Source organism: Gymnoscopelus microlampas, assembly GCF_963454915.1.
Source record: "Gymnoscopelus microlampas genome assembly, chromosome: 16".
Lineage (NCBI taxonomy): Eukaryota > Metazoa > Chordata > Actinopteri > Myctophiformes > Myctophidae > Gymnoscopelus > Gymnoscopelus microlampas.
Genome location: NC_139953.1, coordinates 16157167 through 16180059, shown reverse-complemented (window position 1 = coordinate 16180059; position 22893 = coordinate 16157167). Strand labels below are relative to the sequence as shown.

Genomic DNA, 22893 nt, shown 5'->3' with positions numbered 1-22893 from the left:
GAGAGAGAAATTGTGATACATCGCCGTATCAACTTCCTGCTGAGCATTCAATGAGCACTGCCTAGTCAACCCTGACTGAATATCATCTCTTCAAATCAAAAACCATTGGACCTAAAATAAATGAATAACTAATAATAAAAAAGCCTTACAAAAAGAAACAGAAATCATGAAGACACCTTGAAGTATACATATATCTTACCTCATCTCGCCTCTGTGAAAGGTACATTTAATGTAACCATTTTTTTCCCCATAACCACTTAAACCCTATCTACTTTGCGTGTCGAATTGCGAAAATAGCGTGTCTACAAGCCCGCAACGCATCGCAACACGACGCGTTGTGATCTTGCAGAGCCGCTCTTTCGCTATTCGACCAACAGTTAGTATGTTGCATGCATGTCTATTACGACATGCCCCGGAATAGGGGTGCTTTAGGGTTCATGTGGTTACAATGTAAATTGTGTTTTTTTGACCTCCGAACTTTTTCCAGACAATCATTGTTTCTTCTGGTCCCCGCACGTACACAGATGCCAGCACCACGTCACATACACCTCACATGCATGCTCAGAATGGCTGAAATGACAGTGATTGCGTTTTTTTTTTATCTTACAGGGTCTTACAATGGTAACAAGGTCGTTTTTAGAACTCTGATGGGTCACACACCTCTCTGACAGTCAACTTAGTGTGCGTATGCAACAGTGATGTCTATCTTACACTGCCAAAATGTCTCACATGTAGGGCGCGGCGCGAGGTCGGGGGGGCGAGGTGGGGGGACGAGGAGGGTGGCCGGTGGGGGGGGGACACTCCTGCAGTGAAAAAGTTCTGTGGGAGTCCCTGTCAACCGCCGTATACTGCATTGTCTGTCCGGTAAAGTTTACCACAGTAACAGAGCGCCTGTCCGTATTCCATGGGCGCTTTTTTGGAAATGTTTTTTTTTGTATTTTATTTTCACGTCTTCGTCCATCTCGAGTCCTCAACAAGAGAATCCTGTCATCTTTATTTATTTGTTATTTTTCTTAAATCACAGTTGCCAATATGGTACTGTCAAAATGTTTGTATCTTTGTTTCAAACAGTTTCATCATTTTTTTTCTTACATACTGTGTGAATTTTTTTTCTCTCTCTATTTTCTATACATAATATTCCTTGTCCTTGTCTTTCGGTCTCTTGCTGCCGGCGCTGCCCTTGCTGCCGGCGCCGCCGCCCCCTGGCGTCTTATCCTTCACCACGGCGCCGTTGGTCTGCGCCGAGTTGCTGATGTAGTTGCGCGTCTCGTCCACCTGGTAGGAGCCCTCGTCCCTGTTCCTGTACTTGTACATGGCGTAGAGGAGGATGAGGATGCAGAGGGCGGCGGCCGACACAATGCCCACCACCATCCCCGTGGTGCTGCTGGACTCCCGGACCTCCGAAGCGCCGGGGGGCACCCGCCGCACCACGGCGGGCATGGTCGGCAAGGCGGCGGCGGGCACCGTGCGCAGCATGGGCGAGGTGACGAGGGGCCCCCGCGGCTTGGTGCCGTCCAGGTCGAAGGAGGCCGTGGGGAGGGGCAGCAGGACTATGTCCGGCTGCGGGGGCTTGACCTCGCGGTTGTTCATTTTCCCGGCGGGCCGCTTTGGGGGTGCGCCCCCCGAGGGGACCGCGCCGCCCGCCGCCGGCGGCGTGGCCCGGACGTCGGGCAGAGGCCGGGTGGGTGTAGTCCTACCCGCCTCGGAGGCTTTGCTAGGCCTCAGGTCCTTGGCCTCCCACTTGGGCGCCAGGGCCTTGTAGCCGCCTTCATAGGCCGACGTGGTCAAGATCTTATCTGTTACCAGGGAGAAGGTGGTGTAAAAATCTTCATCGTCAGTCGGGGGCAGGCTAGAGTCGAAAGCCTCGCCAGAGCCAAACCCCGAAATCACCATGCCATCACCATCATCATCATCATCATCATCATCACCATCACCACCATCACCACCATCCTCACCACCAACACCTTCACCATCCTCACAATCATCGTTGCCTCGGTCCGACAAGCAAGGTACCCCCGCCTCAGTGGCCATGGCCAGGGATTCTTTGGTGGTCTCAATAATGGTGAGGACGGGGCGTAGGGTCGGGGGGAGGGGGATGAAGGGAGAGCGGGTGGAAACAGAGGGAATGTCTATGGGGTCCTCAACTAGCACGGGGATGACTAGCTCCCCTCCTAGAGAAGGAAAAGAAAGGAGAAAGAAAGAAATTCAGAAACGATTTTTCCATCAGCAAAAAGACAACAACAAAAGAAAATCTGAGTTGCAGTCAAACACCAAAGGAATTGATAACCCAACGAAAATTAATCAAATAAATAAAAAGCAAAGCTCAACATAGGGATGAAAAATCATATGAACATGAAAACAAAAAAAACTCCAACAGAAATAAAGAACAGAAAACACCATACCAGTGCAAAATCAATCAAACCCAGAACCAAACGAGACAAAAGATTGAAGGAAAACAACAGCCATAAATAATGGATGTGTTGCATCAAAAGGCTGTGAGGGATACGCAGGGTGAGCCACATTGAACTGACACAACTTCTCTCCTCGAACTTCTCAATGTTGTTGATGTTTTACATTATCAGGGACAGGCTTATACTGCACTACACACTATCCATTATCTTATATAATGTAGTTACACAGCAAAATCCTGTGTTTATCCAACTCTGAGAGTATAAATCTACAGTTTTACACTCTCAAAATTAAAATGAACACTTCTGATTGTATTGTGTATATTAATAATACATGCAAATTATTGTATGTGCTGATAATCAGAATTATACCAAACTGTTATGGACAACACAGACCTATAGTTAAATATCTGAATATTTAATATTAATTACCAATGTTTAGATATAACGTTTTTAAGAGGCCCATTTATCTTGAAAATGGAGTCTGTCGAGTCCATCCAAAATGTAGCCTTGGTACAGTACAGTACAGTAAAGTACAGTACATAAGTGTAATTCAATGATGTTATACTGTAGATCAGCTCTTTACTTAAACCCTATTTAAATAGTTGACCCAGGTCCCCCAGGGTTCTAGATGCGCTCCTTTTCCCCTTTACACCAAATCTCTTCGCCAAAAATAGCCAATCTGCAAGCTCACAAGATTGTCTATTTTCACCAAATAGGGATTCTAGGGATCACGTGGTTAAAGATGATGTTTTTTATAGGAAACTAAAAGGAATCCATTTGCAAAGTTCTGCATGTGAGTGCTCAGAGAAATTAGTTTCAGCCCCACTGAACCTGCATAAGCTAACACGTTCCGATTCCTGTCACTCAAAAAACACAAAAGAAGAGAATTTTGGAATGGGCTGAATGGGCTCCAAATTTCGGATGAATCCTAGATACTTCATCCAAAGACTTGTATACAAGTCTACAACGGTAAGAGTAAACTCTGCCAATAAAATTGTAAAATCATCTTTCATAGTATAGTATAGGTCAGGGGTCTTCAACAGGGGGTCCTCAGAGCTACTATAGGGGGTCCGACAAATCTTTGTGTGATAGGATTTCGTTTTTTTACATTAACCACTTGAACCCTAGAATTCCTTTTCTGAGGGGAACATTAGCCGAAAATAGCAGATCTACAAGCTCTCAACACCTCGCGCTGCGAGGTGTTGAGAGCTTGTAGATCGGCTATTTTTGGCAAAGAGGCTATAGCTGTAGAGGGAAAAAAGAGCAGACTAAGTAAAAAAAAACTAATCTGAAACACAATTTTATACAATATAGAGTAGGGGGTCCCTGCTTCATCTCTCTCAGCTAGGGGGTCCTTGGCCTGAAAACGTTGAAGACCCCTGGTATACTATAAGTCATTATGAAGATGGTGGAAATGGTTTTTTCTCCCTTATTCAACATTACTAGGCTCCCCTATTTGCCCTAGCCCCTTGCCTTTTGACTCCTATACACTTACCACAATGGCATAAAGTCACCCAGCAGTTCAACGACACCGGAATGCCTGAAATGTTTTTTTTTTTTTTTGTTTCTTTTACAACTACTCAATAAACCCATAATTCTCACTCGCATTCGCCAGCGTTCTCATTCTACATGTTTGGAGTGCAAGGCTACTCTATTATGCATATAGCTGTGGTGAGCTGAGAGCGAGTGAAGGACTGCATTCCAAAACAACGTCTGAAATGTTTCTAGACTATAATATAGCCAACAATGTCTGTGGAAAAAAGCATTACCTACATACTTGAGTGATTGAAATGCTAAGGAAGTTAAACTCACAGTGGAATACTATGAATGAATTGCTGGGTTAGGCACTGGAGGTGCCTAACACATTTATTTATATTTATTGTATTAAAAAAATAAAATAGAATAAAGTACAAATAAATTCATAAATAAATAAATCAAAAAGTAACATAAATATTTTTTGTGGATGGGAATGATGGTGCTTTTTAAGGACTGAGTCATGACCAACAGTTAAGAATATTATTGTCTTTCAAATGGATACGTTAGCGTTTTTGGAATGAAATCCTTGACACACACTGGGATAGTAGTTGATTGGGATAGTAGTTAATTGCCCAAACATAATGTTTTGCTTCAGGTAAAAAATAAATACGACATTCAGAGGTCTGTTGAATCTGCTCATCCTTTTGCCAAAGTGGCTTGCTTGTACACCGCAAAGGCTCACAAACAGGGCACTATAAAGAGATGCAAACCTCTCATATAAAGCAACAAAAAGAACAAAACCATAACCAAGGAAAGGAAATAATAAATAAGGCAAGGCAAAAAACAGTTTAGAGTATTAGAGCAAACATTGTAAAACATTCACAAAGTAAAGCCACAGATAGTTTATCCAGAAAGGGATTAGTAAGTAAGTAGAGAAAGAGATTAAAAACAAAGTCAGCTCGTAAAAATTATAAAAGCCTACGAACATAGTTTTCAAAAGGAAGAAAGCATACCATCAATTTTGTCAACTTACATCAACAAATTGCCCGCATGATTTTGGCAGGAAGAAAAAAATTTACAAAAGAAAGTTGTGTAAGAATGCCTTTGGACAAGTTAGGTTAGTTTCTTTTTAACAATGTCTGGTTAATTAGTGATTATTTCTCTTTTTAGACAGGATGGTAACAGGGAGGCAACAGCACATACATCCACACATCATGACATGAAAAATAATCTTCACCATTCTGTTCAGGATATATATTTATATAGTTGTTTTTTTTTGTTCTTTTGATAGTCATCTCGTTTTGTATAAAAAAAGAAAACTGTACATCTATGTCTTGCTTTTGACCAGATCATCTCCATTTTTTTTTTTATCTTTCCGTAAATATCTACAGCCTGATTAGGTTGTTCTTTTTCTCACTTTTATTTATTTATTTTTTAAGTTTTCCCTTGGCTTAAGTTATGATCCAAATGGATGACTGTACATATCTTAGTGTCTCTTATGTATACGGGGAATCAGGAAGGAGTGTGAAGGGGGGTGGGGGGTAGGGGGTTGGGACCTATGAACATACTAGGAAGGAAATGACACAGATGGGGGTGAACGTGTACATCAGTTGCCATGTCCATGTAAAGGCGGCACGAAGCGGTCGGGCGGCATTAGAGCTTTTGGCTGTAAGGAAGGGATGGGGATATACAAACAATGAGCATATACATGCCCATGTACAGAAGAGAACAGCACTCTCAACACTGACAGTTTTTTACAGTCCCTAAGCTGCAACTTCTTCGCCATGCAAAACAATTTAGTCGACATTTGTTTGTGAAATCCAAATTTAAAGGTGACTAGATGTCTATCAGGTAACAAGAAAATAGAGTTAATAACTCGGTGAAGAACAGTTTGGAATTTCTAATTCTCACAGAGAGTGGTGAGGGAGGGCGGCTTCACTTTTTCCTCTATGAAGCGATTAATTTGAGAGGCCAATTATGGTTGGAATCATGTTTTTGCGAGGCCCCAATCTCAAGAGGCTCCTGGGGGTCGATAAATGGATGATTCATAGAGAAAAGAGGAAGCTCAACACTAATTAGGTCAATCAATCATCAAAACATCATCGGTTCTTAGCAATTCTTAGCAAAACTATAAGATAGTTAACGTTTGAACATTTTCAGAAATAAACAGAGATAACCACATATATGTGTACTTACATATATGTACCGTACAAAGACAAAAATAAATTAAAAACAAATTGGCAAGCAAGAAAGAACGGCATTAAATTTATCACATTATCAAAGATGAACAACCAGAAAGCACACACTGAGGCAGACAAAGAGAGAGAGAGGGGGGACAGTCCATGGGCAAAATGTCACCACCTTCAATTAACTAATAATAATAAAACAATTATTATTAGTTATTCCTCATGAAGTTTCTCTTGTTAGTATTTTCAAACACGGGACAGGTGCGTGCAATCTGGATGTACGTCAGAAAGAGAGGTAAATCAAGACATGGATTTTTTTAAATGTTTTGGTTTCTATTTAAACTTACATTTGACTTTAAGAGGCTGGGTTAATGCATGCTTAAGTAAGTTGCATTTAGGGAAAGTAATATACAATAACACTACAGCAAGCCAGGGTCAGGAAATGGGTAAAGGGTTGTCTGGGGGTTTCAAAGGTCAGTAAAAAAAGATCACTGCCACCAAGGGCTGTGGGATATTGTCTCAGGAAAAGAAATAATTTGGTCTGCATCCAACACGTGGGAAAGCACACTATGGGTGATATACAACCAACATTACAAAGCATTTAGTCCCACTGCCTTCTCTAATTAATCATGGGGGAAATATACTGATAATTAATGGACTACTTTTAGAAACAGTTTAGAAGCGTTATGTTAATGTGCATAACCAACAGCCTTCGCTTGACAGATATACATAGTGTTGGGGAGGAGTTCCACGAGAGGGCAAGAGGCGTTCCTTTTATTTACACCCCTGGTGAATGCAATGCGGGAGGCACATTTGTCTTCCGTTATCAAGTGTTCGCCCTGCCCTTCTGGCTGTTTCTAGAAACCGTAGTCATTAAAGCAGAACCCGGCTAACTCGTCCTTGCTGTGGGAGAACATTAGGTTGGAAATTATCTTGAGCATGAGCTGAGTGCTCTTAAGATGGCGCCCACTGACTGCATGTGGCCAAATATCAGCAGGTTTAATGATAATTACTGTCCGTGAAGTTTTCTCAACAACGCATTAGACCGAGGTGCCGCTCCACATGCAGCCATTTCTGGCATGTCAAGTAGATTATTTTTTCCCCCCGTCACTACCTCTGTTGGTGTTGTGTGGCTATGGTAATGTTCAATCAGCAACCTAAGCTCCTGTTCTGTTGGATAAACAATAGCAGCTCTGACTACACGATTTCACCGGAGACATTGTTTATCTGCACTGACTGTGCCCTCGTTGTCTTGGCCTTGTTTGCATGTCATCACGCCATTATTGGCACACAGCACTTGGCGACTGTTGGTTTTCCCCGCTATATCAACAGAACCCTTGGATGGGAAGGAACCGTGGCAATCAGGGTCTCTGGAGAAGCCTTTCGCAGAGGACCTTGATGTGTTAGTAAACACTTTAATCCTGTGTAAGCTCCTGAACAAGCTGCGCACATCTGTGAAGCACATTTTGAACTAGGCAAACAGCCGCCGTTCTAATGGGTTTGCTTAACAAAATTGTGTTTGTTTTTCTCTGTGCTTGGGTTGAGACCAACGGGGCTTTTGTTCTAAACCGCTTCCTTCTTTTTATAAATGATTCTCCATCTGTAACAACTTCAGTGTTCACCATAGTGTTCAATTCCTTTCAAAGGAGGTGATGATGGAATTTAAAAGAACCTCAGCAGGTCGACCTATTAACTTCAAGTATCTTCATCAATGGTTAGAAATAACAATACAATGGAGAAAATCGAAATGTGAATCTTTGGAGCTTCTCTCAATATTTCCTCATTAGTCTGAAGGACTTAGACGTGCCGAGTGCTTGACTATCTGCTGAATGCCCATGCTGCCCTTTGAAGAGGAATTAAGCAAATAGAGTCAGCGCTAAACGGCCGACTGACTGAGTGACTGACTACCTCAGCAGCTTTGAGGTTCCAGATGAAGAAAACTCAGGACAGCAGTTTCCCTTCGCTTTCCCCTTCTCCCCTCTCTCCCCTCCTTCCCTCTCTCTCTCTCTCCTGGACTGATCCCCGTGTCCATCCAATGTGTGCTGAGGCTTCCGGATTGGAGATGAATCCCATCGGTGTGTCAGGGATTTAACCGGTGCTACACCATAAAAGAGGAAAGCCAGCGCACCAAGATGGACTCCGTCAATGGGATTTTGACGCTGCAAATTGTAGGTGAGTCAGTGGTTTTTGGTGGGCCTGAAATCCCATTGTGGGGCCTGTGCACATTGTGCCCAGAGAACTGCTGTAGCAGATTCATTCACCCCCAAACCCACTACAGGTACAGGAAGCTGATTAACAGCCAGCCAGCAGCACACCACCAGCTCTGGCTGTGGACACAGTTAAAGGGGACATTTCTATGGATTATGCTGGTGTGCAGTGTTGAGGTTTCTACCAACCTCTACTGCAAAAAAAAATAAAAGACAAAAAAAGCTGAGCTCTGTGCCATAAAAAAAAAAAAGGTTATCTCCTTAGCACACACACCCCAGCCGGCAGAGGTCTGGCCTTTTTCCCCAATGTGGACGTTGATCTCCCTCACTAAACAGACAGTGGACGATGTTTAAGTTTAGAGCGGTGAGGGCGCCAGGGAGAAGAGGTCAGTTACTGCCATGTTAGGATATTACACAAACCATCTCTCTTGACTAGAGGAAGCGCTCCCTTCTGGGGCTGGTGTTTCACAGCCGCGGTGCGTGGCAGATAGCTCTTAATCCGTCATCATGTGGCTGGGCGCGCTTTCGGCGTATTAAATTGGCATCTCAGAGCAGACACGGGCGAGTCGCCCCCTGTCAGCCGGTCGATTTGTTGAACGGCCATTAGGCCTGCACCTCCCATGCTCGGCGGACATGTGTCAGCCGAATAACCTTTAAACTGATCTGAGGCCCGTGCCGAAGTGACAGCCGGCCCGATGGGCCCTGACGGAAGCCAGGGCCCTGACGCCACGAGGAAACTCACTGATCCGTCCCTATCATACTTCACTCTACGCCCTCTATAGCTCCTCGACATCCTAATACATGTCGTGTGTGTGTGTGTGTGTGTGTGCGTGGCACACACTAGTGATGTGTCGTTCATGATCGATTCGTTCAAAAGAACTAGTTCATTTGCCGCGAACGTGAACAAGCTCGTTCACTTTCTGAAACTGTTACGTTCACGTGCGACGTAAAAAAAACGCTTCCGCGATGGTGTTTTACACACATTATAAAACATACATTAACCACTTTAGCCCTATTTTATACCTAGGCTATTTGAAAATAGCCGATCTACAAGCTCACAACGTGTCGCGATGCGACGCTTTATGTTAGCACTTTTACTTTTGGTACTTTAAGTATATTTTGATGCCAATACTTTTGTATTTTTACTCAAATAAATTTTTAACGCTAAAATATAGTGGTACTGAACGAGAACGTGAACGAATCATTTGAACGAATCATTGCCGTGAACGTGAACAAAATTGTTCGTTCACTGAAATGAACCTTTTTTCCCACCACTAGCACACACCCACCCACAAGCACACACACCCCACCCACCTCTGGGCTCTTCAAAAATCACTCAACTTTGCACTGATGCTTCCAACCTAATGTCTGTTTATACTTGGTTGGGTTTACATGGTTGGATCTCCAAGTTTGGTTGGATCAACAGGTCTCACAACACGTCATATCGCGAAGCATTGTGAGCTCGCAGATCTGGTATTTCTACATGACACTGGCGCGCAAAGGCATAACAGCACCTACCTGCCACAGACATCCTAGAATTATATCACCTTTGAATCTATATGTGGCCTATAGAACTTTTCACACTTGACTGGACACTTCATGCACTGTATTTGACAACGTATCCTGTACTACTTGAAAGCAATACTGCATTTTATACACAACTCACTTTAGTAAACAAATATGTATACTGCCTTAAATAGATAAACTTTGCACCTTTGTCCCTTTTTTCTTGTATTTAGGGTTTATGTTTCCCTGTGTAATGTAATGTACTCCACTGTCTGCCTGTTTTTGTTTTTATATGTTTTTCTGTGGGGACTGCGGATGTAAATTAGCATCTTTGCTAAATCTGTTGTATTTACGCTGCATTGTTATGTAATGTTCATTAATATGCGGCGTCCCGTCTAAATAAACAAATAAAGCAAAAGTTGACAACATCAACGTTCTAAATGGGCACAAGTTTATTTCCTATCGCAGTCTTTGTGAATATCAGTGGTTGACAGGAAATAAACTTGGACCCAAGCTGTTCCCTAGCAACCCAATTGCACTGACAAGGTCTATTCATCAAAGGCTAACGTGGTAATGGTTCAAGCGGCTCCATTTGTGGCCCATTTATTGAATGTGCTTAATCTGTCTGCATTCCACTTGGCTGTCAGCGCGGCCGTGAAACAGCTGTTCCGAAGTAAACCGCTACTAACAGTTCTCCTCTTTGCAGAGATTTATGGATATTAAATGTGCTATTGACGCCATAGTGCAAACGATGAGCTGGTGCAATGCCGCCAGCCCACTCACAGACTGTCTTTAACGGGCGAGATTAATATCGGCTTCCATGGCAGATTTGAATAACTAGTAGACGTGAACGTCTAGATTGTCAGCCACGATGTCTGAGAATCATTTGCGCCAATCAGGACTATATAATTACAAATTAATCACTAAACTGTGTTGATTACATGGTAATGACAAGCAGTGATGACATTAATTACTGTGAAATTAGATTTGGGAAGATTGACTTGACTCAGTTGCACCCCAAACTGACTAACCTATTATCTTACAGCTACGGTGATGGACATGTTGTAGATTTCTGTTCTTTAATGTGCCTCCAGGAACGTGCCTTTTGTACGAGTGCTAGAGCACACCTGTTAGACACACTTTTATCATCAACTTAACCAACTGTTAAGCACAAGTACCGGATGTAAAAGTGTGGCAATAATCCCAATTAAATGACTTGTTCTAGACGACCAGAGTTTTCTTCACGCTTCTTAGTTGCCCTCTTGTGGAACTCACTCAGGATCAAGGGTGGAGGTAAGGTTTAACAGTTTTAAAACACACATTCAGACAGACAGACAGACAGACAGACAGACAGACAGACAGACAGACAGAACAACTACAAGACAGTACAGCACGAGACAAGGCTGGTTTGGCAGACGTAGCAGAGACACACACACACACACACACACACACACACGCACACACGCACACTCGCAAGCACGCACACGCACACGCACACACACACACACACACACACACACACACACACACACACACACACACACAAACACAGAAAGACACCGGACGCCTCAGAAAAGCAGGAGCAGCCATGGGGGACAGCAGTGGAACCAGTCCACCGCTGTGACCCCTAAACAACAACACACACTGTTAGCCAGCAGGGGGAGAGGAGGAGGAGGAGGAGGAGGAGGGGCAGGAGGAGGAGGTGGGGGAGTAGGGAGTTATAGCCTGAGATTTATGGGTGGAGATAGAAGCAATACAAAATGGCTGCCAATCATATCCCATGCAGAAGCACAGCAGGGGGAGGGGGGGGGGGGCGGGGAGGGGGGAGAAGACTACTGAGGTCTGACACATTACAGGTAAGTTAGTATCTGCAGTCCAGTACAGTGTGCATGCCACACAAATGCCTTCTACTTGGAGCAACAGATAGAATAGAAAAACAGATATACTTTGTGGCAATAAAAGTCTTTTTATGCCATCCGCAGTCAAAACAGACATGTATATGCAGAAAGGCTGAAAAGAAAGAAGGAGGGTGAGGCGGAAGTGGGAAGGAAAGGAGGTAAAGGAAAGGACGCGTGGAAAGAGGGGGGGAAAAGGGTGGGGTGGTGGGGTGATGTTTTGGGTGGAGGTTTGGGGGGGTGGGGTGGGGTGGGGTGGGGTGGTGGGGGTGGTCTTAGGGTGCGGTGGGGTGGGGGCGGAGGGGAGGGGGGGGGGGGGGCAGAGGGGAGTCATTCTTTCACACACAACTTTCTTGAGACAGAATGGGGTTGCCTGCACAAGGCCCAAAAAAGGATGATGGCAAGAAAAGATTTTGTTGCCGTTAATTTCCCTGTGTTGTATCGATAAATGAGGGGCGGGTCGATGGAGCAGGGCGGAGGGGGTTTCGAGGGGAGTGGAGGGGGGACAGGGGGGGGACGGGAATGTTTCTCTGGAAGCCATATGGCACAAAATACAAAAACATAAAACTAAACGAATCATAATTATGATGAGGAGGAGAACGTTGATTTTTTCCAACCACCAAAAGTTCATGCGGCACAAGATGAGGCAAAAAACGGGAGGAGGAGCGGCTTTTATCCTTGCTTGGAGGAATGGACGACGGATGATGGAGGAGGACGTCAAAGGAAAATAAAACGACACCAAAAGAACAAAACTAGCACCTCCCCACCCCCCCCCCCCAACCCAAAGCAAAGTAAAAGAAAACAAACACAAAAATAAACTGAAATCATTTGTGACCCGGCCAGTTGGGGTCCAAATCGATAGAGCACAGAGAGATGTTCATATGTGCATCGCAGGAGGAGAGAATGAAGAACGAAAAGGATAAAAGAAATCAAAACCAACCAACCCAACAAACAAAACGTCATGTCATGCAACTGTTCACACAGCTGGAAGCAGGGCGAGGTAATGAGGGCATGAATTTCTGTGTCAACATGGTGAAATGTACGTATGAGTGTGTATGGCTATGGCTATGTATGTTGCCACTATATGAGGGGAGGGTACCATGTTGTTCACGTTGGTCCTTATTTCTTTTATTTTTTTATACATAAATCTTACGCTACCAGTTACTTGCATTTCCACTTTTGAGCATACTTGGGTTTGTGGTTCGACAAATAATGGCGACAAAGAAACACAAGCAGTCACATTCTGTCCGTTCAATTTAAATAATCTTAAGATTTATACACTCTAACGTAACTTATGCTTGCAAATACGAGTTGAACCTGAGGAGAAAATGACTTTTTATTCACATCAGAGCCTTTGAACACAAGGAGAAGAAACTGTGTGCACAATTTCCAGGGAAACAGAATGCTGTTGCACCGGGATAAGGCTTCAATAGAAAGTAGTCGCTTTCGCAGATATAGGGCAAAGAAGCTAAATTAATGGCCGATTGATAGTCGCATATCCCTCATATGTGGCGATATCAACACATATTCAGAGGCCTCATTTAAATAAATGCTGTATTATCTCTTGTTTATCTCTGGCCAGAGGTAACAGCGTGTAAAAAGCGACTGATTGTTTCCACGGCGTCTGAATGAAAACGGCATTGTTGGCCTCATTATTAGCTGCGAAAAGTGGACATATGCTCGGTGCCAAGCCGGGGCATATTTAGCCAGATTAAGGCGGCATCAATTAGTCTGCCGTGATGGCGTTTTGAAGGACAGCGCGGCAATTAAAATCGCCTGAGCTGGTAATGATTTCTTGCAAGGGGCCTGAGGGGAATTTAAGTCTCTCGCACACTCAGCCAGTTTCAGCAGAGCTCATGCACTCCAGGTTTATCCCCACGCCACTGGGACGAGAGCCAAACCCTCCCAGGCAAGAGGCCTGACTGACAGCTGCATATTAAAACATCCACAGTGCGGCGGTCCAAACCCAAGTTGTCTCAAAGGAACCCTTTCCCCGTTTAGATCTGAGGCTGTCTGCTATATCTTATAGCTCCGATATAACTTGAGCGTTGCTTTACCAGCTAGCACTGCTCAGTGTCTGACTCGGAAATATTATCACTTTGACCTAATGACATCTAAAGTGTGTCAGTGTGTCTCTGTGTGTGTGTGCGTGCGTGCGTGCGTGCGTGTGTCAGTGTGTCAGAGTGTGTGTGTGTGTGTGTGTGTGTGTGTGTGTGTGTAAAGGGGAGGAGGGAGGAAGGGGGGAGAGACGATGCGCACAGAAATTCGAGGATATCTGTTCTCTATTAGAATGTTTCAGGTAAGGCAAGCCTCCGACGAAGGAAAACAGAGGTACAAACAAGAGAGAGAAGGAAGAGGAGGAGGAGGAGGAGGAGCGAGGAAGAGGAGCGAGGAAAGAGGCTCCGTTGCAGTTAGTCTGCTACATATCACAGTATCTATGCCGAAAGCATCTTTTTGCTCTCGAAAGAATCTCAAAATGTATCCTCTGTCGAAAGGGGGGGACGGGACGCACACACGCACAGCAAGAGGAAATCAACCATGTACAGGACAGATACATTTTGAAGCATCAGTGTGGGCGACATGGGGCTCGATACTAATTTTGTACTTTCTCTTCAACGTACAGTTTCCCCCCCCCCCCCCCCCTCTCTCTCCCTCGCTCGCCACTGCAACGCTGAGCGGACAAAATTAGTATCAACGCCTCGCCATGTCTGCATCTGGAGGCCCCTTAACAAAGTGTAACTTGTACCGGAGATTATTAAGTGTTGGACTTTATAGCTATACAGTCTCAGGCTATGCTTATATACATATATGTAAATATACATTTATATATATGCAGTATATATACAGCAGTTGAGCAGAAGTCGAGTACACAGTAGAGACTGTTAATGTCTTCTCTAACAGAGGGCACGCTAAGGATAGCATCTGACAACTTACTCCTTTCATCCGCCTACTTCCAAGTGCTTAGAGCTCTTTAAAGTTTACATACACATTGAGGGGACCCCAACCCCATCCTCCCTCTCTCTAACTCTCTCCGCCCCCTCCCCCTCACGCTATCGTGTATGTTTTCTCTGCTGGCGTTTTTTTTGCTTTTTATGGGAAAGTCGTTTGAAGTTACACTTGAGGCTCCCATGGGACATGATGCTTAGAGGAGTGGCTCCTCGACGTAGCAAAAAAACTCAAAGAAAGAAAGAAAGGAAAGAGGAAGTAGACCGAAGGTTTTGAGAGCAAGCACAGCGAGACGCGCTGGTCCTACCTGCGTGTCCGGAGTCGCACTCCTCCAGGTCCTCGTCGTCGCTGGAGCACTCCGCCGACGACACGATGTCGTCCGTCGTCTGCTGAGAGAGGGGGACACGCACACACACACACACACACACACACACAGAAAAGCACGTACGCACGTCATCAGATAACACACACACACACACACACACACACGCACAAATACATGTAAGTGCATTCGTACACACGTGTAGATACAAACCCAGACACACACAGGCACACACACAGAAAATAAGGTGGTCAGAAATGGCGTGGTGCATTGAGTTCTCAACTGTACACCTCCCCACAGACTTCAAGGATATACCGCTATAGCGCTCACCCCACTACACACACACACACTCACACACTCACTCACACACACACACACACACACCCCACACAGCCTGTCCTTCGGCATTCATATATCACTTTGAGGCAATCATATTTCACCGTGTTTATCATTCCTCACTTTACGGCGCGTCCTGCCTGCACAGATAATTGTTTTCCTTCGCTCGGCACTCGCTCTGCCGCAGATTATTTACCGCCCTCCCCCCCGCTTCACAATCAATGGCCCCGCCAAGCCCTCGCCAGATCAACACTGTCCTGGACTCTCTGATTTGTGTTTGTGTGTGTGTGTGTGTGTGTGTGTGTGTGTAGGGGGGCTATATCCGGACCTGCGGTGGATTATCTGCACCTTCCAAGTAGCCCACAATTCTGATTTATTCCCCCCCCACCCCCACCCGCACACACACACACACCTCCCACCTCCGCTTTCGGGTCGACCTACGGAGGACGGCGTGGAGGTTGTATTTCACGCGGCGACGTGCCAGGCCCGGCCCGGCCCCGCCGTTTATTAGAAGGGATCGGTGGGCCGATAAAATAAGCCCTGTCACCGAGCAGGGGTTATGAAATCAGAGCGCTGATTGAGTTTTCCCGTCCGTCCGGGCCCAGGGTGCAGGGACTCTAAATATCATTGAGTTTGACAGACTAATGAAACGCGCCCCCACGCCTCTCTCTGCTCGCTGCCTTTATTTCCATGTGCCGTCTCCCGCTGATGATGATGCTAATGCTGCGGCCCCCCGAGGACGCAGGGGTTCTCATCGCCGGCTACGGACACACGCACGCACGCACGCACGCACGCACGCACGCACGCACGCTGAGGACATTAATCCATTAAGACCGGGAATGCATCTGTGTCATTTTAAGATTTATTTAGCTATGTTTTAAAGCGAACATTTTTAACTCTGATCTGTGCTGCTGGGGGTCCCTGGAACAACATATTTTGAGATGGGGGTCCGCGGCCAAATACATATAATTTTAGGGGTCCTTCACATGGAAAAGTTGGTGCACCACTGATATACAGTAGCAACATACTGTTAGGATTTAGAAAACATTTTTAGATATGTATTTGGCCGCAGACCCCCATCTCAAAATGTTTTTTTACCAGGGACCCCCAGAGGTAAAGATTTGAGTTAGAAATGTTCCCTTTAAAAATATATATTCAAAGATTTAAAAAAAATATTACGATTTTTCAAAAATAGCAGAGCGACAAGCTCATAGCGTGGCACTCTGTGCCTTGCTATGAACTTGTATATCTGCTATTTTTGAATAGCCAAATAAATCAAAAATGACACAAAGATGCATTCCCGGATTGAATGGGTTCAAACTTTAGGACGGCATTTTTATAAATGCCATTTTCACAATTCTTTGCCAAAATAGTACAATATCTGCTATTGGTACGGACTAACAAGACACAGGTGAGAACCAAGGACAATTAACACATGATTGGCTGGAACAAGACACAGGTGAACTACAATTGCAAGGACATACTTGTGAGACAAGACAGGTAACAGTAACTAGGGCAGACAGGAACACTAGGAACATAACTACACAATAAAAGTACCAGGAGAACAGGAAACAATAGGAACGATACTACAAAATACGATACAAGTACACAGATCCTGACAGGCTGACCCTATAACCTGGATCCTTTCATAATTGTATGCCTATAATAACTCTAAACAATCTCCTGTGAGGGCCAGGAAAACTGTCTTCACAATCTATCTATTTCTCAAATTCTACTATACACGTACATCAAGACAAGTACAGTGTACTGTACACACGCACGCACGCACTATATTCAAATATACACCAAAAGCATCCTGCTGAGGGAGTCTGTTTTTTGTAGTATACTCCTAATACACTTTACGTGTGTGATTAGGGATTATTGTCGGTGCTTTTCTGTCTCCGTGTATCAGTGCGTTTGGAAATGCTCTTGTGCCAGGTTTGTCTGTTTTGTATGCGTGTGTGTGTTTGTGTGTGTGTTTATACGATTATGTGCTCCGGCGATGACTATGAGAAAGCGAAACTGAAGCAAGACGGGGGACTCTCTAAACTAAATTGTTGCAAAATATGGCCCCCTGGTAAGTGTGATATTATTTATTGAAGGCACATTACAAGCATACAAAGTCTTGGTTATTTGCTGAAAGCGGGGTTATTGCTTGTTATTATAATAGCGGCGGATGGGAGGCTGCGAGAGAAAATGAAACACCACAGCCAATTCACATTCTGTTCCAGCCATTTCAGCCTTCGACGATCGCGCGTCACAAGTTCAAAGCGTGCGTCTGTGTGTGTTTGTACATTCATGCTGCATCAGCCCACTGCCGAGAGCATCTCGGCATACAGAAAAAATATATACTATCTTCATCAATAGGCCAGAACTGATCTCTAGAATACAATGTTCAACACCCAAACAAACTGCACACACCAAGGTTACAAGGTATATACCATACCTTAAACCCTCTTTATGTAGTAAACCTGACCTGAGTTGGCTCTGTTTGACTGCTCTTTTTTTTTGCATCTATTCTACACCAACTGTCCTTGCCGAAAACAGCAGATCTACAAGCTCACAACGAGCTTGTAGATCTGCTCTTTTGTGCCGCGCTATGAGCTTGTAGATCAGCTATTTTTGAAAAATCTTGAACATTTGTGCAAATCTTTGAATATATGTTTTTTTAAAGTGAACATTTGTAACTCAAATCTTTGCTTTTGGAGGTGCCTGGAACAAAATATTTCTCAAATGTTCGCTTTAAAAAATATATATTCAAAGATTTGCGCGAATTTTCACGATAAACAAAAAATAGCAGATCTACAAGCTCATAGCGCGGCACTCGCCATAGACATCTAAAATGACACAGATGCGTTTCCCGGATTGAATGGCTAAAGCCTGATTTATCCTTGGTTGTGGGTGTGAAAACGGCACATCTTCAAGCTCGGCTGAGCTTGTACATCAGCTACTTTGGGGAGCGCTACTACACGGCGTGCAAACAAGTGCTGCATAAATCGGGCGTTTGCTCTCCGACATGCCTCCGTCTGTACGTGTGCCAATGACATACGCGGAGGGACACGTTCTCTCTGCTGAGACGTCTGAAGGCAAGAAGAGGCCTGAGGATCTGGGCTTACTCGTGGCCTGTGGCTGTCCCCTGCTTTTCAATAACATTCCCAGCAGAAAAACCACTGCTCCGGCTTACGGTGCAAACACATTACATGCCCTCAGGACGCGCGCGGTGCACCACACTGCTTGAACCAGCGTGTAAAACCAGCGTGTGTGCGTGCACGCGTGTTTGTGTGTGTGTGTGTGTGCGTGCGCGTGCATTTGTGTGCAGCAGTGTCAGGCTAATCCATGTAATAACACAGCCTTAGCCAAGCTTTGGGCTCTATGGGTGAAAGCCTCATACACCCATCTCTCTCACACCGAGCTTCTAATCTCCTCGCTCCCTTTGACCTGACCTCACGCAGAGGCCGGAGTAACGTAATGATAAACTTTATTTATAGAGCACTCGCTGAAACGAAGTCACTCACTGAAACAAAGTGTTTTATATGAAAACTCAAAATCAAACTCAAATCAAAACGGGACAGTGCAGTGTGACAATAAAAAAAAAAGGATCAAACCATAAAATGTCAACATCTAAATTATGGAAGGCCATTTTGAATGCCCCACCCGTTGTAGGCTACCTGTTGTCAGAGTACCCGTTACCACAGTTATAATAATGTTAGCTGAACGATGCAAGTTGGGAATGCATGACCCACCTAGTACTTGTCAGAGTACCCAGTGTATACCCCAAGCCCCCAAGCCCACATTTAAAACGCTACGGTTTGAAACCTTAGTGTGCCTGCTCGGTGCTCAAGTCTTCTACATTTGAGCACCAAAATTTGGTCAATCACGGAAAATGCGTAAGTTGAGTGTTCTTCCGGGTGCTTCATGCGCTGGTGAGCAACTTTCATTGAAATGGATAGGTGGGGGCGGGGCAGTCCGCTCTCTATATTATGACTACGTTGTACCCACAACCATAGATCGATCAACCAGAGTAGCTATACCTAAGTATGCCGTACATGGGCATAAATAGGAGACAGACAGAACCAAAGACAATCAGATACAGACATTCGCATGCATTGCTCTGTAAGAGAATGGAGTTCTATTGTGGACACTACAACTTCATATTTGTGCAGCTGAAGGGTTGGGTTGGCCAATCAGGGAAGCCGATGCCTACACACCCCCCCCCCCCCCCCCCCCCTTACAGACACAGAGTTTTGCCGCTTTCGCCACAAACAACCGCTGGTCCAAGTTTGAAGTCAATCAGTTGGACGGTGCACAAGTTATGCCCGCGAAAGGCACACAGACAGACACCCTATATATATATAATATTACAATAATAATAGTAAAGTAGAAAAAAATGTATATATGCACATACAGTATGTATATGGGGACTTAAAAGAAGACTGCACCAAGGATTACTGTAAATGATAAAATAATCAAAGCCTTTCCGCTCCCACCAAATTCATGTTAATAAGGAAGGAGGCCTGGCGGGCTGCCGTGACACGGTTTCATTCAAATGGTTCTCTGCACCAATATAGCCAATGTTCTGCATTTGATTGAAACCCTTCAATGGAATCGAAATAGGCGACCATATCATATCATATGACCGGCTTCAATTCATCTCGGTGAGAGATTGAAAAGGGGTCATTGATATGCATGTTTGGACATTCGTAGAGCCGCTGAAGGCTGTCACGTTCCCGCGTTCATTTTCCCTGTGAAATATATGATGTACCGTATTGCCATTTTGTCCCCGTGCCAGATTGAAATGCCACTCCGCTATACTGGGACAATGCGGAACCAATGAAGTGACACGCAAAGCTAGGAAACCTTCCCTTGATTTGGCCGGAGACGTCAATCATATATAACGGCACGCGTGAACGCATAGAGCAGGGGTGGGCAACTTTGATGATGGAGAGGGCCAATACCACTATGTTTCCACACTCACTCCAGAGGGCCACGTTGCATATACTGTCGGGCAGAAATCTCTTATCTCCAATGACTTTTTTTTGTAAATCAATGCCGTACATCGCCATTCCATGTCACACAAAAATAGAAAAAATATCCGATCTACAAGCTCAAAACGTGTCGCAGTGCGACGTGTTTTGAGCTTGTAGATCTGCTATTTTTTGCTATTTTTGAATTGGAATCCTGAATTTTGTTTTGCTATTTTTGAATTGGAATCCTGATAAGTAACATTTTAATTTAATTTCAACTTAAATACAAATGCATTGGACATAAAAAAGACAACAGAGTAGCAGACGCTTTTATCCAAAGCGACTTACAATAAGTGTATTCAACATAGGTAGGGAACGAAACTACTAATCACCAGAAGTATTAAGTGCATTCTCTTCTAAAACAAGCAACTAAGAGTATACCTGGTGCTAAGGTAAAAGTGCAATATATCAGCTACCTACTTTCTTAAACAACTACTAGCTACTAATATAGACTGAAGTAATTAAAGCTGGTCATGTTTGCATGTTTGGAATTGTAACAGCTGAAATCAATAATAACATCAGTATTCCGATATTAACGTACGGGACGCATTAAGTGAAGGTGATGGGGGCCGCATGTGGCCCCCGGGTGCGTAGCCGGATGGGGTGAATGCATGGAGGGGTGCGTGGAGCAGAGTAGTGGTTGGCAGAGGCTGCATTGTGTGCAGTGAAGGGGGTCTGTAGTGGGGCAGAGCATAATGACGCGGTTGGCCGGTGGGATGACAAAAACTGATTTCACAGCTGGGGAAATCCAATTCTCTGTCTAAATCTCCATAGCATAGAGTACGATAAATTTTGGCAGCAGGTGATTTCTTATTTTCCCTTTTGGAGCAATTATTCTCAAAACAGCATTGATTTTTTGGGACGTTTTGGTGTGTGTGTGTGTGTGTGTGTGTGTGTGTGTGTGTGTGTGTGTGTGTGTGTGTGTGTGTGTGTGTGTGTGTGTGTGTGTGTGTGTGTGTGTGCGTGTGTGTGTGTGTGTTTGGTGTACATTATCTGTGCTTGTGTGCATGTGTAGAGAAAATGCGCAACATTCTCTCTACACACATACATTTTGTAACATGTGATTTCACCGCAATGAGAAAAAAAAAAAACCTCAACAAATCCGGTATCTTCTGTCGCCGAGTAGCATCATCATCATCAGCCTCACCTTCAGTAGACGTTCAAATCCCCAACTCCTCAAACAAACACCCACAGTCGGATCGATCGGCGGCAGACTTCATTAAAACAGCATTTACCTCTGACCACTTCAGCACGTCAACTGAAAGGATCACACAGGAGATCGATAAAGATAGACAGCCTCCCCCGGGTAGATGGGCCTCAAAATACACTGCTTTTGCTTTCACGGCTGATGACATTACGACAAACAAAATGAGACGGCGTTAAAGACAACAGTGTCTTTCTCTCCCTCTCTCTCTCTCTCTCTCTCTCTCTCTCTCTCTCCATCTCTCCCTCTGTGCCTCTCTGTCGCTCCCTCTTTCTCTCTCAACAGGCCTTCCGTGCCATTTAATCAGGAAACGCCGGATGTGACCACAGTGAATCAGCCGGCGGGCAGCACAGAGGCCATTATTACACAAAAGCCTGCAATTACCACAGCAACTGGATGGATTTCCTGCTCAACTACCAATCAGAGGCTGACCTCGGAGTGGACATAAACGGTGGAAGAATTTATTGGGTGAAAAAAGAGAAGGTGAAATCAAGACAATTTTCATTACACCGCGTCAAACTGGTTTTCCAGACAGATGATTTATATTGTTCGGTGATGGATAATTGCTGGCCTTGGTTCAGTTCGGTCTGCACTGAGCTACCAGGGCTCGCTGTGAAACACAAATGCTTCCGGCATGTACATTATTTCCACACATTCTCCTCCAACCTGTTCCTGAACTCTGGAGAGACAGCGACTCAAGCATGAATACACTACCGTGTGTTGCCACTTGAGCAGAACAACTCCCTCCATTTGGCACACAAAAGACACACAGTATAGCTTTGTCACTGTGGCCTTTATTTATTGCTTTCGTTGGAAAAGGGAAAAAAAGACACTACTTAAACCGTAACCACTCAAGCACTGTATACCTCGTGGTACGACGAAAAGTGAAAATATAGCTGCTCTAAAAGCTCACAACGAGTCACGATGCGACAGCTTGTAGATCTGTTATTTCCACTTTCAAAATGTGTAATCTTTAAGATGACCGCCTATAATGACATGCCCAAGCCTTAAACCTAATGGTTGTTGGTTTGACCCCCATGGCCGACAAGGGGTTGAGCTTCCTTTCAGAAAGTGGTGACAGGAGAGAGGGCAGGTGGCCGTCAACGTCCATGTCTCCCTCAAGCAACACTACCCCCTACCTCCTGCAATGAGCGCTGAAATGCAAGTGCGTACCCGTGCGCGCACTTTCCAATATAATAAAGCGGCGTCGGAAGCTGCGTGTGCATCTAAGATGGATATCCTTAAGGGGGAATGCAAAAAAAAAATCCAATTACCCAGTGTAAACTGACAATAAAGCGATCATGTTCTTCAGCAAAGCCGAGCCCATGGCCTGGTGCTCAACAGTCTAAGAATACAAACTAACAACACACTGTCTTCTCC

General features: G+C 44.6%; 1 protein-coding gene across 1 annotated transcript in view; it reads right to left on the bottom strand.

The window, feature by feature from the left end:
* Nucleotides 1–722: 722 nt before the first annotated feature.
* nrxn3b (neurexin 3b) overlaps nucleotides 723–22893 on the bottom strand; it is a gene marked incomplete at its 5' end in the record, with an annotated part of 438909 nt that continues 416738 nt past the window's right edge. The window contains 2 exon segments of the mRNA XM_084082398.1: nucleotides 723–1796; nucleotides 14935–15016. Coding sequence (XP_083938524.1) covers nucleotides 1126–1796; nucleotides 14935–15016 — 753 coding nt within the window. The 3' untranslated portion in view covers nucleotides 723–1125.